The sequence below is a fragment of the Tasmannia lanceolata genome, unplaced genomic scaffold (genome assembly GCF_043159265.1).
Source record: "Tasmannia lanceolata isolate RefF3 unplaced genomic scaffold, GAP_Taslan_0.1 ptg000015l, whole genome shotgun sequence".
Lineage (NCBI taxonomy): Eukaryota > Viridiplantae > Streptophyta > Magnoliopsida > Canellales > Winteraceae > Tasmannia > Tasmannia lanceolata.
The window spans coordinates 27,497,194-27,511,634 of NW_027518692.1; the positions used below are offsets into that span (position 1 = coordinate 27,497,194).

At 38.5% G+C, this 14,441-nt stretch overlaps 2 protein-coding genes across 3 annotated transcripts; one reads left to right on the plus strand and one right to left on the minus strand.

Annotated features, from left to right (window-relative positions):
- The first annotated feature begins 308 nt into the window (after positions 1-308).
- On the plus strand, positions 309-2,410 carry REME1 (Pentatricopeptide repeat (PPR) superfamily protein). Of its 2 annotated transcripts, XM_077353851.1 has the most exons (2): positions 309-634; positions 827-2,410. In XM_077353851.1, the coding sequence occupies exons 1-2, from the start codon at positions 361-363 to the stop codon at positions 2,287-2,289; spliced, it is 1,737 nt and encodes a 578-aa protein (XP_077209966.1). In that variant the 5' UTR covers positions 309-360; the 3' UTR covers positions 2,290-2,410. The 2 variants fall into 2 exon arrangements, with proteins under 2 accessions (XP_077209966.1, XP_077209965.1); XM_077353850.1 differs by having other exon boundaries at positions 309-2,410.
- Positions 2,411-3,297: 887 nt separating this feature from the next.
- Positions 3,298-13,845, minus strand: LOC143846094 (uncharacterized). The gene is made up of 4 exons (XM_077354510.1): positions 12,889-13,845; positions 10,930-11,067; positions 5,974-6,213; positions 3,298-3,637 (listed from the first exon to the last, which is right to left on the minus strand). Exons 1-4 carry the CDS (start codon positions 13,789-13,791, stop codon positions 3,524-3,526), a joined length of 1,395 nt encoding a protein of 464 aa, XP_077210625.1. The 5' UTR covers positions 13,792-13,845; the 3' UTR covers positions 3,298-3,523.
- Between the last annotated feature and the right edge of the window lie 596 nt (positions 13,846-14,441).

Genomic DNA, 14,441 nt, shown 5'->3' on the forward strand with positions numbered 1-14,441 from the left:
GGTTAGGGTTTTTAGTTTGGGAAACGATTTGGAGACACGCTTGTGTCAGGGTTGTCGCAAACGGCATTTGTTAGTGCAATGGTTACCTAACTATTTGGTACTTTATCTTCTATTTTTTGGGAAATTATATATTCTCCCCTTTATTTACTTGGGACAGCCCCTCTAGAGTAAAACAACAATCATCAAGGGTAGTCATAACTCATAAGACTCATAAATTCATTGAATTGGGCTGTCCCAAGTAAGTAAAGGACCCAATATAACCTTTCTCATAAATTTGGAAATTATATGTTGAACGAGACATACTCTCTCTCTCTCTCTCTACAAAGAAACAAAATTTCAGAATCTCTCTTAAAGTCCCCTATGAGATGTCTCTTGAATTCCATCAAAGCACCTTCGTTCTGTACACTCGCTTCACCTCTCTTACACTCTCCTCTCTCTCAACCGACCCAAACAATTCAAAACCCAAACCCTTTCTCCACCTTGATCAACGACTTCACAAAATTCTGTTACCAAAGGGACCTCCCCAGGGCCATCAATGCCATGAATTCCCTCCAAAACCACAGAATTCGCGCAGACTCCGTAACCTACTGGGAACTCATCAAATGTATCATCCAAAACAAAGCAATTCAACAAGGTAAACTCGTCCATCAACACCTTTTCTCAGATGGGTTCGAACCAAAATCCTTTTTAATCAACAATTTAATGAACATGTACGTGAAATTCGGTCTCATGGAGGAAGCACGCCAACTGTTTGATAAAATGTCTGAACGAAATGTTGTTTCTTGGACTACTATGATTTCAGCTTATACTAATCTTAATTGTGGAGAAGAAGCTTTGAGACTTTTTTTCATAATGAATAGAGAAGGGGTGAGTCCTAATATGTTCACTTATTCGTCAATTCTACGAGCCTGTGATGGATTGAGGACCCTTCAACAGATCCATTGTAGTATAATTGAGAGGGGTTTAGAGTCCGACGTCTTTGTTCGGAGTGCTCTCATCGATATTTATGCAAAATGGGGTGATTTGGATAATGGGTTTCGTGTTTTCAGTGAGATGGTTACTGGAGATTTAATCGTTTGGAATTCGATCATCGGAGCATTTGCTCAGAATGGTAATGGTGATGGAGCTCTTAATCTCTTTAAGAGTATGAGGAGGGCTGGTTTTGGAGCGAATCAAGGAACGCTAACAAGTGTTTTAAGAGCTTGTACAGGTTTAGTGTTGTTGGAATTTGGGAGACAATTACATGTTCAAGTGATGAAGTTTGGGAGAGATTTGATTCTTGACAACGCGCTTTTGGATACATATTGCAAATGTGGGAGTGTAGAGGATGCAAATTTGGCATTCGAGCGGATGCCCGAAAGAGATGTGATATCTTGGAGCACAATGATAGCAGGTTTGGCTCAAAACGGACGTAGTCGAGAAGCTCTAGAACTATTTGAATCTATGAAAGCTTGTGGTTCGAAACCGAATTATATTACTATGGTGGGTGTTTTGTTTGCTTGCAGCCATGCTGGTTTGGTTGAAGATGGATGGTACTATTTTCGATCAATGAAGAAACTTTACGGTATCCAACCCGAAAGAGAACATTACGGTTGTATGGTTGATCTTCTTGGAAGGGCGGGAATGCTCGAAGAAGTGGTGAAATTCATTCATGAAATGGAATGTAAACCAGATTTAATTATTTGGAGAGCTCTTCTTGGAGCATGTAGAGTTCATCGGAATGTGAATTTGGCAGCTTATGCGGCGAAGAAAATTATTGAATTGGAACCCCATGACACTGGGTCTCACATACTCTTATCTAATACATATTCATATTCTTGTAGATGGCAAGATGCTGAAAAGGTGAGGAAAGCCATGACAGAGAAAGGGATAAGGAAAGAGCCTGGTTGTAGTTGGATTGAACTTGAAAGGAAAATCCATGTCTTTATTTTAGGAGATAAATCACACCCACAAACAGATAGTATAAATAAAGAGCTAAACAGATTGATATGTAGGATTGTAGAGGTGGGTTATGTTCCTGATACGAATTTCGTGTTGCATGATCTCGAAACTGAGCAGAAGGAAGATTCACTTCGTTATCATAGTGAGAAATTAGCTATCGCATTTGGGGTTTTGAATTCATCAAGGGAAAAGCCTGTTAGAATCATGAAGAACCTTAGGATATGTGGGGATTGTCATACTTTTGCGAAACTTGTCGCTAAGGTTGAGAATCGAAATATTGTGATTAGAGATCCAATCCGTTTTCACCATTTCAAAGATGGTGTTTGTTCTTGTGCTGATTATTGGTGATGCAAAAGCTTTGGGGATGTCAAAGTTCGGAACTGTTGTAATTCGGAGAAGAAATTGAGCCATGTTAAGAGTTAAGAAGGTTCTTGCAAGTATGAAATTGAGCCATGTTAAGAGTTAAGAAGGTTCTTGCAAGTATGGACAGAGATATTTATTTTGGAATATGACAGTTTTATTAATGAAATTGTAAGCTGGATACAACCTGTATATCTATTACAGTAGACATATCCCAACAGAAGGGAAAAAAAAGTGACCCCAATACAGCCACTCTCAAGGCCTCACAACAAAATTACAGAAAAATATATATAAAAAATTAATATAAAATGTGTAAAATATTAAAATTTAAAGATAAAAATCAGGACAATAAGAAATATCATAAATTTATCTCGATATATTCAGAATTTTCGTGGTAAAAGAAGAAATAAGAAGACATCTCTGATGAGTTTTGAGAATTTTATCATTTTATAAAAATTTCGCAATATTTTAAAATAATACTGATATTTGTTACTATGCTTGCAAGAGGGGTTGTTCTATATTTAAATTCTTTAAAGTTTACTTCATAGTTACAAATATCTGTCTCTGAAATTTCTCCAGAAAGGCGTATCTTGGAATATTTTAATTTTTTGTAATTATCGTCTTTATATCAAGAAATAACTGAAGCTCATTTAGTAATTCAAGATCTTGCTGGTATTAAGAGATCTTTAAAAACAAAATGAGGGATAAGATCTAAGATAAATGTGTGTGAAGTGCAATTGGGTCAGCAGATCTTATTATCCGTGCTTTTACACTGTCTGATTCATAATCTTTTAATCAAACAGTCAGGATTGTCCAATAACCATACCGTTTGACACACTGAAATACTTTAAAGTGTGGCCCATCAAGTGAACAGTCCAGATCAACCAAACAGGGGCCCACTATGTAATAGTGGTGTGCAACAATTCCACTTATAACCATACCAATATAATGATCACCTTAAACCTTCTTGGTAAGACATAACCAGAAGATTATAGCTGTACAAAATTCTGGTGTGAATAATCTAAAAATATGACGCCACAGACGAACTTTAAGATCTAGAGCAAGGCCATTATTCAACAAGTACAACAATCTGATGGAACAGACAATCTTCAAATTACATTTGTGGTATTGATCCTGAGCTACATTGAGAAGGGTTTTACTCCTTTGCTATATTGTTTAACAAACAAGCTGTGGGAAAGGGCAATGCTCTTCTGCTCTGCTCTTACAGCTCATCTCTTGGTGCTTCAACACTGGCATGTTCAACATAAGAGGCATAGGCTTCTATTATCGACTCGTACATCTTAATTCCTTTCAGGTACTCAACTTTGTTCAAAAACTGCAACAAGATAAAACCAGAACTTCAGATCTCGAAATGATATAGTTGTGAATGTTCAAGCATGTATAACAGATTGGGAAAAGAAATGTATAATAGACTGGGAAAAGAAATGTACATGACAGTGTTTCAAAATGGGGATGCAGGTTAAAACGCGGCCAAAGCAAATCCTAGTTGACTCAGAAAATAATGAAGCCAAAGCAAAAGGGGGTAAACTCGGAGGGGTTTTGAAACGATGGTAGAATGAAACCCCATTGAAATCACAGCAGGCAAGTCTTTTGTAGGCTTTATGTTTTGTTTGAGTGAACACGACACCTTGTCCCGTCGTTTCTGTACTCTTATCTTTTCCTTGCAATGGAATTCCCATTTTAGAAATGGGGTCTTTTGTAGGCTGTGTACATAGTTTAACCAATTTGGAGTACAGAACTGGCCAATAAAGTTGAAAATACACACTTTGACAACCATCATTCCGAAAGCTGAAGGTGCTGCGAGAGAGAGAGAGAGAGAGAGTACCAGAACCATAACTTCAAATGACCAAAGCACCTTTAGTATCTAACATCAGAAAGTGGCACTAATCCAAGCAAAGTGATTCCAAAGGTAATGGAGGTTTCCATCTATATTATTATTATTCTGGTGGGATTCAAATGCAATTTTCCTCAATTGCACTTCAATCTATATTGAAAAATCCAAGGTGGTCTCTACTCTCAAGTAAATTTGCCTTGTGGAATAGATCTCATAATTTGCTCCAACACACACATCGCATATTTTACATGCATACATTCAACATACGTAATGATATACTATGCAGTGTAAAATCTGTGCAAATCAGAGTGTAGAAATTTATTTCCATCAGCTTCTAACTGAGAATTGCAATAGGTTTGTTTCCGAAATGGTAGCAGAAACTTTGTTTAAAACGGGGACAGAAAATAAAATGTTAGCCAAGGGACAGAGATTGCCGCCCCCACATAGACAATCTCGACCCCCCTCTTAGCAAGGGAGTCTGCAGCTGCATTTGCAATGCAATATATCTGATAAATTACAGAGATTTGGGGCTGCTGCTACTAATAGTCCGTATAGCATCTAGTCCAAGAATGCTATTCGATGAGTTCCATTCGGACAAAAAAGAATCACCAAGGTTGTTCACAGACGGTTGAAGACGGGTTAGAAAAGCACACGCCTCCACCTCGATAGAATAATTCTTCCCGATCAGGCTGGAAAAGGAAAACTTCACAGCACCAAGTGGCCCCTGATCACTCCACCAATTCCTGTCAGGCCCAGGTCGCCAAGGGAGGCCCCACCGAAGTTCATTTTATAGTCATTATTTGGTGAGGAACATGCAAATAAGGCTTTTCAATAACATGGCCACAAGGGCCCGTGTAGAGCTCTAATTTGAACACAAATAAGCACCAAATTATAGACTTTAAAACATATCAAATGATTTACAAGAGATGTCTCTACAACTTGAGTTCTCTTTTTCTTGTTCTCTACACTTCACCTTTTTTTCTTTTTTCTTTTTTTGAAATGGTAGAAACTTCACCTTTTTTTCTCCACACAAATGGACTGCATATATAGACATAAACAACTCCTAAGATTCATAACCACATATTAATCACTTAGGTTGTAGTTCCCATGAGGTTTTGTGTCATTGAAGAATGCTTGGGCAAGTAATGAATAATTTGCATTGAAGATCTAGCACATGAGATCCTAATGATAGGAGCCCATTTCAACAAGGCAAACAACTTTCAAGTTTCAACCATCATTCAAGGTAAAGGCACTGCTGGACTGTATGAGGAACAAGAGGAACCATTATGTTGAAGGAGGGGAAACTAGAAATCGTGAGGATAATATCAATGATTTCATTAGAAGGATGAACTAGCTTTTCTGTGTGTCCATTTGTCTTCAATTGAAGTTATTTCCAGTTCTGATCAGTAGTGAAAATAATTAGAAGTCGGTTTTCCCTCCCTTTTTATCAGGACAGTTTTTTAAGGAGAAAACATGATGGTCATAAGCCACTCTATCACTTCAAATCTAGATTTGGAATTGTACCTTCTAAAAAAATGTATTACACAATGACACAATCACGTGGTGCATAAATCCAAAGGCTGATTGTAAACAAATACACACGGCATACAAATGTTTCCATAATTTGCACACATGCATTACATATCTGAAATAGCAGAAAGTTAAAAACGCACTTATTTATGAAAAAAACGTATGAACATAAGTAGGAACTTGAGAATGAATATGTAAGCATACAGACGTGTATAAATATATGCAAAGATATATAATAAAGTCATTAGAAATGGATCAAAAGCATGAAAAGGACAGTATATATGAACCTCGTTATGATCATGGAGCAGAATAGGAGTGTTCGCCATTGGAGAAAACCCAATCACCGGTAATCCTCGTTCTCGAAAATAACGACCATCGGTTGAGGCTGGAAAGATCTCTGGCTTATTGATTTTGCCACCAACTTTCTTTACAGCCCCCTCTAGCAGTGCCCACCATGGATTTGAACTGTCAGTAGCAGTGACGGCGGGCTTTCCAAACATATCGAGCACAGGAACCTTGTGCTTAAACTGCGCAAGAAGCAAGAATGGTCAGAATAATTGAACTTATGTTTTTCTATCATCACCCTATAAATGGAGTAACCATTTCAACATCCAAGTACACTAAGTTTCATGTAGAAACAAATTAAGCATCTACAGTTTTTTTAGACAATAATAGCTACTTTGGGTGTGCGATCTAATTGAAATATGGGTGAAATTTGTGTGTAAATTTACAATTTATTGAACAAACTAGCCCTAATATTCATAATTCGTGCAGTTTAATTGGACAGCAGGTGCAATTTGTGTACATCCAAAATATCCGTAACAACCATGATCTTTTATAAAGAACAAAGCTCCCCATGACTTTTATAAAATGATCCCACTCCCATTTATTTGTTTGGAACTGACCAAATGCCAATGTTTCCAAATTAAATTGCCCACTGTTTAAAAACGTGAATGCGGGTCAAAACACAGCCAAAGAAAATCCTAGTTGACTCGGCACGACGCGGTTGAGTACTCGGTTGATGGTCATAACTTGGAGAGTCAAAGGAGTTTTAATCGACTTTACAGGGCAAAACATGGACTCGGGCATGAATGCGGGCAGGGCAGAAGGGAGTCGACTCGGGGGATTCGGGGGGAATACACGATGACGCGGGGTAGTTTTGAAACGATGGAATTGCCTACTGAATTTCCAAAAATGGACCTGCACAATAGGCTGCATTACCCTTTTCCTTGGGCTTATCTACGAATGATCATTTTCATTTCATGGCTGACACTCTTCTAATAGCTTTTGCTGAGTGCTTTTTTAAAATTTTATGGCATTGACAACAAAAACCAAAACTATAATCACATTGAAATTTTCCTTGTAGTTATCCGCGAATGATCGTTTACAATTATTCTAATAGTTTTGCTGAGTTCTTTTTAAAAATTGTATGGCATTAACAGCAAAAACCAAAATTATGATCACATAGAAAGAACATCAATGGGAACGGAAATCATGGAGGAGAAGAAAAAAAGGTTTCAGGGGTTGTGTACGTGAACTACCCGAGTGTTTGTAGTTATATACCCTGAAATCCATGGTTGGAAGATGGAACACCAGGTAAGATAACAAACTTAAAAGAGAGAGAACCAGGAGAAAAGGAGATGATAAGGCACTTAAGTTGATGGAAACAGAATTGAAGCAATGTAGTAATCGGCTCATTGTGTTCTTAAGTTGATGGGGACAGAATAGAAGCCAAAAACATAAACCATGTAGTCATGGGAATGAAGGTGGAAGACCAGTCAGTGGAGAAGATTGCTAATGTCCTTGGCTGGGCAAGACTTTATGAAACGCAATAATGGAAGGTTTGAAAGGAACTATCATATTGGAAAAAGGGGGCGATGTTATCTCTTAGTGGTAGAACAGCTCTAATCAAATTGGAGCCAATCTCCCCATTTATTAAATGTCTTTATTCCTGTGTCCATTTAGTGTCATAGACTGAATGGAGAGTATTCAAAAACATTTCAAAAAAAAAAAAAATGGAGAGTATTCAAAAGAAATTTCTATGGAATGACGAAGGAAATCTGTAATTACCATTTGGTAGCATGGGATAAGGTGTGCAAACCAAAACGAGAGGGAGGCTTAGGGGTTAGAAGATTGAAGGAAATGAATCAAGCTCTTTTAAGCAAATGGTTGCAGAGGTTTTGAGCGGAGGGAGGAATTGAGTCTAAGGAAGGAAATCATTGTAACTATGGCTTGAAAAGAACTATTCCAAAAAAATTATGGCTTGAAAAGAAACAGATGGATCCCATGAAGGTTAGCGAGAAACGAAGGTTCTGGAATTTGGAAGAGTGTTGATCATATTCCACAAAAGTTTATCAAATGAAGACATTGTGAAAATTCATGAGGGCATATGGTGCAGTGAATCTCCTTTCACAGAGAACATTATCCATTGGACCGTAGCTAGAACGGAGTTTAAAGGGTATTCATTTCAGGATTTCATTAGAGAATTGAGGGGTCATTATCTATGACTATGGCCGGACTCCTAAGAAGACAGTGAAAATTAGAGAATGAGGGGTCATTATCTATGACTATGGCCAGAGTCCTAAGAAGACGGTGAAATTTGGAGGAAACCTACAGGGAATTCCATCAGATTTTGACCCAGTCTTTTAGAATGAGATTCCTTGATGAAGGACCAAAAAGGAAGACCCTAGGTATTGTGTTCTGATAACAATTGATGTAGGACAGCCAAGATGAAGGAATATCTTTAGGCATTGGGCTCATATTTAGGTCAACTGGGCTATGGACATAGCATGGATTAAGGAACAGGTTTAGGCAAACTTAGGAACAGAGAAATATGGGACTGTTGTGATGGATCTAATAGAGGTGACATCTGGACAGATCTGAAAATTCCTGATAAACTACAATAAATCTGAGGTAAAAGTAAAATCAGGATTAGATGTAGCAACTGAAAGGTTTAGAGGATAGGGAATCGGTTCAGGTTGCAGGCAGGTGATATGAGAACTAATGAGTATTGCAGAATTAAATAAAAGTGGAATATTACAGGTTTAAAAGTGGACTGTTACAGGTAAGGAGGGGAAAACTGTATTGCAGTTAATAGGCTAAAGGTTTAAGGGTCGATTCAAGGTATGTATAGAAGGATTTAGAAAGGGCATTGGGGAGTAGTCTGAAAGTTGAGTGTTGTACAGTCCTAAAGAGGGGACTGTAAGGTCAAAGTGAGATCACGGGTTTATGAACTGGAGGTTGGGCTAACTAGGTTTAGGGAAAGAAGGGTTTTATAAAGAGTTTAAGCCTGTAGCAGGGTTAGTGATGGACTGCTCTGTAGGTTTTTGGGTCAGCTGGATTAAAATTATACCCCAATTTACTTAGTAATCAAACTTAGCGAATATGAAACAAAATTACATTTCTTCTTTCCATAACACCCAAATTGTTGCTAGGAAGGACACATTCCATAAGTGGCAGCCCTTACGATCTCATGGGTGAAGATTATACCTTGCTTCATATTCGTGTCCGCTTTCGACCTTTGGCATGGGTGGAGGAGGATTTGCTTTAGCTCGAATCAGGATTCCAAGAAAGTACAGGATAGGTGATGCAGATAGTAGGCCAAATAAGTGGCATATTTGCCCATTAGTATTTATTTACACGTTTTTAGTTTTCCATGTTATTTAGTTTCTAGGATTTTACTTTCCATGTTATTTTTAGGACTTCTATTTTCCATGGAGGAGCCGCCCGATCCCATTTTTTAAAGCTTAATTTTGACGGCTCGAGCTTGGGGAATCCTAGCCCCTCAGGTATTGGGGGTCTGCTTAGAGACGACTTGAGATCCGTTGGATGGGCTTTTCCGGGCCCCATAGGGGTGGCAGATGCAAGCGAAGCTAAAGTGCGAGCTGTCCTTCAAGGGATCAAGCTCTTGGAGCGGGAATCTTTGGATAAGGTAGTAAAGGGATTCCCTTAATGTGATCCGGTGGCTTAGTGGATTATCAAATGTTCCGTGGAGATTTGCTCTGTTCCTTGAATAGATTCAAGACATAGTAAGCAACCATGAGATTTCTTATCGGCACGTGAGAAGGTCCGCAAATAGGGAAGGCGACAAGGTTGCAGGGGAAGGCGTTTCCAAAGAGGGCTTGGAGGTTCATGACTTCCTCACGCCTTGATCTCGGCTTTATCTGGGTGATGGGGTTGCTATGTACTTTTGACTGTATCCTCCTTTTTCTTCTCTTGTAATTATTTGACAATCTCGGTCTTTTTATCAATGAATTGCCTTGCCATTCAAAAAAAAAGAAGAAGAAACAAAATTACATTTGCAACAGTGAGGTGCACAAAGATTAGTTATTGTATCTTAAAAAAAATTCTCAACTAGCAACAGTGGGCGTAAGATAATCCCAATCCCCCTCACCCACACACACACACACACCCCAAAATCAAAACATGAGTTGTAAAATAGTGGGGCCCATCCTATGCATGTGCTTGGGTGGAGATCGTGGGGCATCACCACATCAAAAACTGAGGTAAAATGGTGGTCCCCACCTGATGCATGGGTTTGAATGGCCTATCAAAACATGGTGTAAAATGGTGGGCTCCACCCTGCGCATTGATTTGGGTGGAGATGGTGGACCACTCATGGGTGCAAAATGGTGAGCTCCACCATATGCAGGGGTTTGGGTATAGATGGTGGGCATACCATGTCAAAACATTAGGAGTAAAATCGTGGGCACACCTATGTTATATTGCTATGTATGGTTGTAAAATGAGGTGCCCCACCTTATCAAAACATGTGTTGTAAAATGATGGGCACCACCCATATTATGCATAGTGTAAAAAAATCGACCATAGAAAAATTCCAGTAAAAAATTTCCATGGGAAAAGCTTTCCAATAAAACTTTTCCATTGAAACAAAATGAATGACAAATAAAAAAAATACATTTAGCATATATCATCGATAGATAGGACCATGAAAGGTCAAACTTGATCTATCAGTGTCCAACTTTTCCCAAAAAAAAGATAGCGCAGGCATATCGTAGTGCGAAAAAAGAAAATGAGCACAGCATAGCTGATCCCTTTGAAGGTGGGAACAGGGGGAGAAATTATGCAGCCAAGACTTGGATTTCGATATATGTACAATATCAGGAAGTAGGTGGTAACTACGAATGATTTATATATGTTTAAAAACAAACGTTCACTACTGTGTAGCAAGTATAAGTGAAATTCAAATCCTAGGTAAATTATAAACAATCAAAGATATCGACCTCAAATGTCATATTACGTGAAGATGGGGCCCATTCTTCAGCTATACGTTTCTCCAAAGATTCTTGATCAAAAGTTGGAGGGACCCGAACATCAAAACCTGCCTCTGCTTCAGATGGCTGCAGATTCATGACGAAACCCTGATAGAAGAAAGTTTCAAAAAACATCAGTTAGTAGGCTTTCATTACAAAATCTTCATGACAATTGAACTTACTCCATCAAGGTACTATATGAGAAAATTATATGCAAGAACAAGGTCATAAGTTCAGAAAAGTGCAGAACCTAAACTAAATCCACAACTCATTAAAGATAATAAGCAAATAACTAAGATGCTTCGTACAGAAAAACCTTGTGCACAGAAGTTTCCAAAAAATCTGCATTAAGTGTATTGGAAAAGTAAGTTATATTAGGATCATTATCTTCAAAGTATCAACCACTTAGATCCCCACATCTGCACTAGTCTGTTAAAATTCATGACTCGCTTGCTAGTATCCCTCTTATTTTTCTTCTATTGAGAGTAATATGCATTAAGAAAGAAGCATGAAATTTTGAACGGAGTTGTGTAAAATCATGTAAGGGAAAGAGTAGGTAACCTTTATGTAGTGAGACATTTTCCTTATGTTGGACGGAGTGTCCAAGCAAGGCTAGCTCCTAGAGTTTACAATTACTTGAGGATACTTATGAGTTTGTTTCTCTCTTTAGTTGATTAATCTGCAAATTGAATCTGATTTTGAAATTTGAATTCCTAGTCCATGTGTTTCAAAGAGGATTATAAATGAGTATGGTACTCCGTACTAAAAGAGTTGTTTCCAAGCAAGTGCTTAAGCAAGCATGAAGGGTATAGTAGAAACTTCAATAATTACATTTTGAATAAAAAAACTGTAGGGGGTTCCACGCGAAAGCAAAAATCCCACATCAGAAAAGTGATCGGACGTGGAAGGGCTTATAAGGACTTGGGCACCCTCCCCTTAAAAGCTAGCTTTTAAGGGTGAGTTCTGTCCAGGACCCAACAAAAACAAAACAAAATGTGAGTGAAATTAGCAGGAGGTTTATTGTCATCCTTTACAAGATTACATCTTTCTTTGAGAAGCTTTTTTGAAATTTGTGCCGCAAATTGGTGTTGGTAGAAACTACAGTTTGGAGACTGAGTTTAGTGGTAGGCAAAGCTTCTTCCCCTCTCTTGACCCCTTGGTTTGTTGTTTGTAGGCAATTTACACCTGAGAATTATGTGCTCGGGTTTGAGATCTTGTAATTCTCCATGTTATCAATAATCAATATGAAACTACGAAAGATTAATTCTCCATGTCGGCAATAATCAATATGAAACTACGAAAGATTAATCCTAGATTTCCAGCAAAAACCAAAATCAACACCTAATTGCCTATAAACCACAGCTCCATATTTCATGCACGATATGAAAAAAATATAAGATGGTAGAGAAAGCACAAAAATATTGGCATTGACAACAAGCAAAACGTACAAGTTTATTGGGAGAGATATATTGATCTCGTTCTATTAGGAATCTCAAGTCCAATATTTTATCAAGTCAAGCATCGGTGACTCCATCAAACAAACATCAACACACATCGACACCCAATATAACATTGTCTTCAAGTGCCTATGTAAGTCGTAACACAGCTCACTACACTCTCAGAATGCATTACACACCTTCTATTTCAACGTATTACACTTGAGAATTGATGAAGACGAGTTTCCATGACATTTATTCAACAAAAATTCGTATACTAGTATGTATTGAATTCTTATTTCTTTTTCTTCTTTTTTTCTTTTTATGTTTGAAACATTCTTATACTGCTCCGTATCGTCCATAACATTCATTCCACAAAAATTCTCATACTACTCTGCATTGCGTTCTTATTTCTTTTCCCTCTTTTTTTTCTTTTTATAATTGAATCTAATTCCTTTCTAACATAATAGAAAAACAAGGTTAGAAATCTTACAGTGGGAGAAGGCGTTCCCGCCTTCAAAAAAACCATATTCACCGAAATCACATCGCCATCAGCCTTCAATCCCGCCTTCACTGCATCAAACTGCGAAGCGCGAAACCTCCTCACACTCTCAACACTCTTCAACAAATTCTCCATCGCGCTATTATCATACAACTTCGAACCATGACCCGGCGCCCCAAAAGCCCTAATCACAAGCCACCATGGGCACCTCTCAGCATAAAAAACCCTATATTTCTCATTCACAGAAGCCAAACCCTCATCGAGAACAATGCCCACATTCAAACTCTTAAATTTTTCAGACCCCGCAAACTCCCTCGCGCCATCAAAACCCCCAATCTCCTCATCGGGAACAAACGACAAATATACAGTCCGAATCGGATCAAACCTTAATTTCTTGAGGCGATTAATGGCTTCTAGGTATTGGAGTCCGACACATTTCATGTCCTGCGCACCTCTGGCGTAAATATTTCCATTTTCGGAAATTCGGGCCGCGAAAGGGGGGTAAATATTTCCATTTTTGTCTACCCATTTGTGATCTTCTGCGGGGACTACGTCTGTGTGGGAATTGAGGAGGATAGAAGGGAGATTAGGGTTTTTTCCAGGCCATTTGAGGAGGATAACAGGTTTTCCGGGGATGAATTCTAGGGTTTCGGATTCTAGGGTTAGGGTTTTGGCTAGGGAGATGATGAAATCTGCGGCTTGGGAGTAGTTAGGGTTTGGTTGGGATGTGTTGATCTGGAGGTATTGCTGGAATCGAGAGATTAGGGTTTCTGATTCTTCTTCTAGGTTTTGGATTGAGAGGTTAGAATTTGAATGAGAAATGTGGAAGAAAAAAAAGAGGAGGAGGAAGGGATGAAAAAGGCGCGAAGAGAAATGTCTGTAGTTTCCCTCCATCTCTCTCCGATCAGATTGGTGTTCTCAAGCAACGGTAGTAGAGAGTGTTAGTAGTCACTCTACTAATTTATTGGATAAGAAAGAATGTTACTATGAAGCGCCGAGCGCGCGAGTGATGGTTAATTCTGCCACTTTCTCGTTCTATTGTCCACGTGGCAATTGTTGTGGTAACTGGATGGTTCGGAAACCTCGACCCGGATGGGATTCGGGCAGTTAACTGGATCGAGTTCACCCGGTGACTTGTGGCTTAACCAGTGGGTTAATTAGATTATGATATGAGCACTCTATTTTGATAATGACACTCTATACTATTGATTGTTGAGACCGTAGTTTTTTTATGAGTAAGTTGGGGTTAGGCAAGACCCCTTCGAGATAGGCAGATATCATAAAAGAAGAGAGCAAATACAGGAAAGTTAGGGGGGCACAAAGGCCAACAAGAAGGGAACCTGATTGATTGTTGAGACCGTAGTTAGTAAAACCTGATTCGGCAATAAAACAAGACCGCAAAAATTCGAGTTTAATATGGTTTTGGTTCAAAAAAACCATATTATAAAAAATGGAAACACAAAAAATGCATTTAAAATTTGTAATTTACAATATAGTGAGAGTGAAGTTGGAAAGTCGGCAAAAACCATGTTTAAACGTATTTA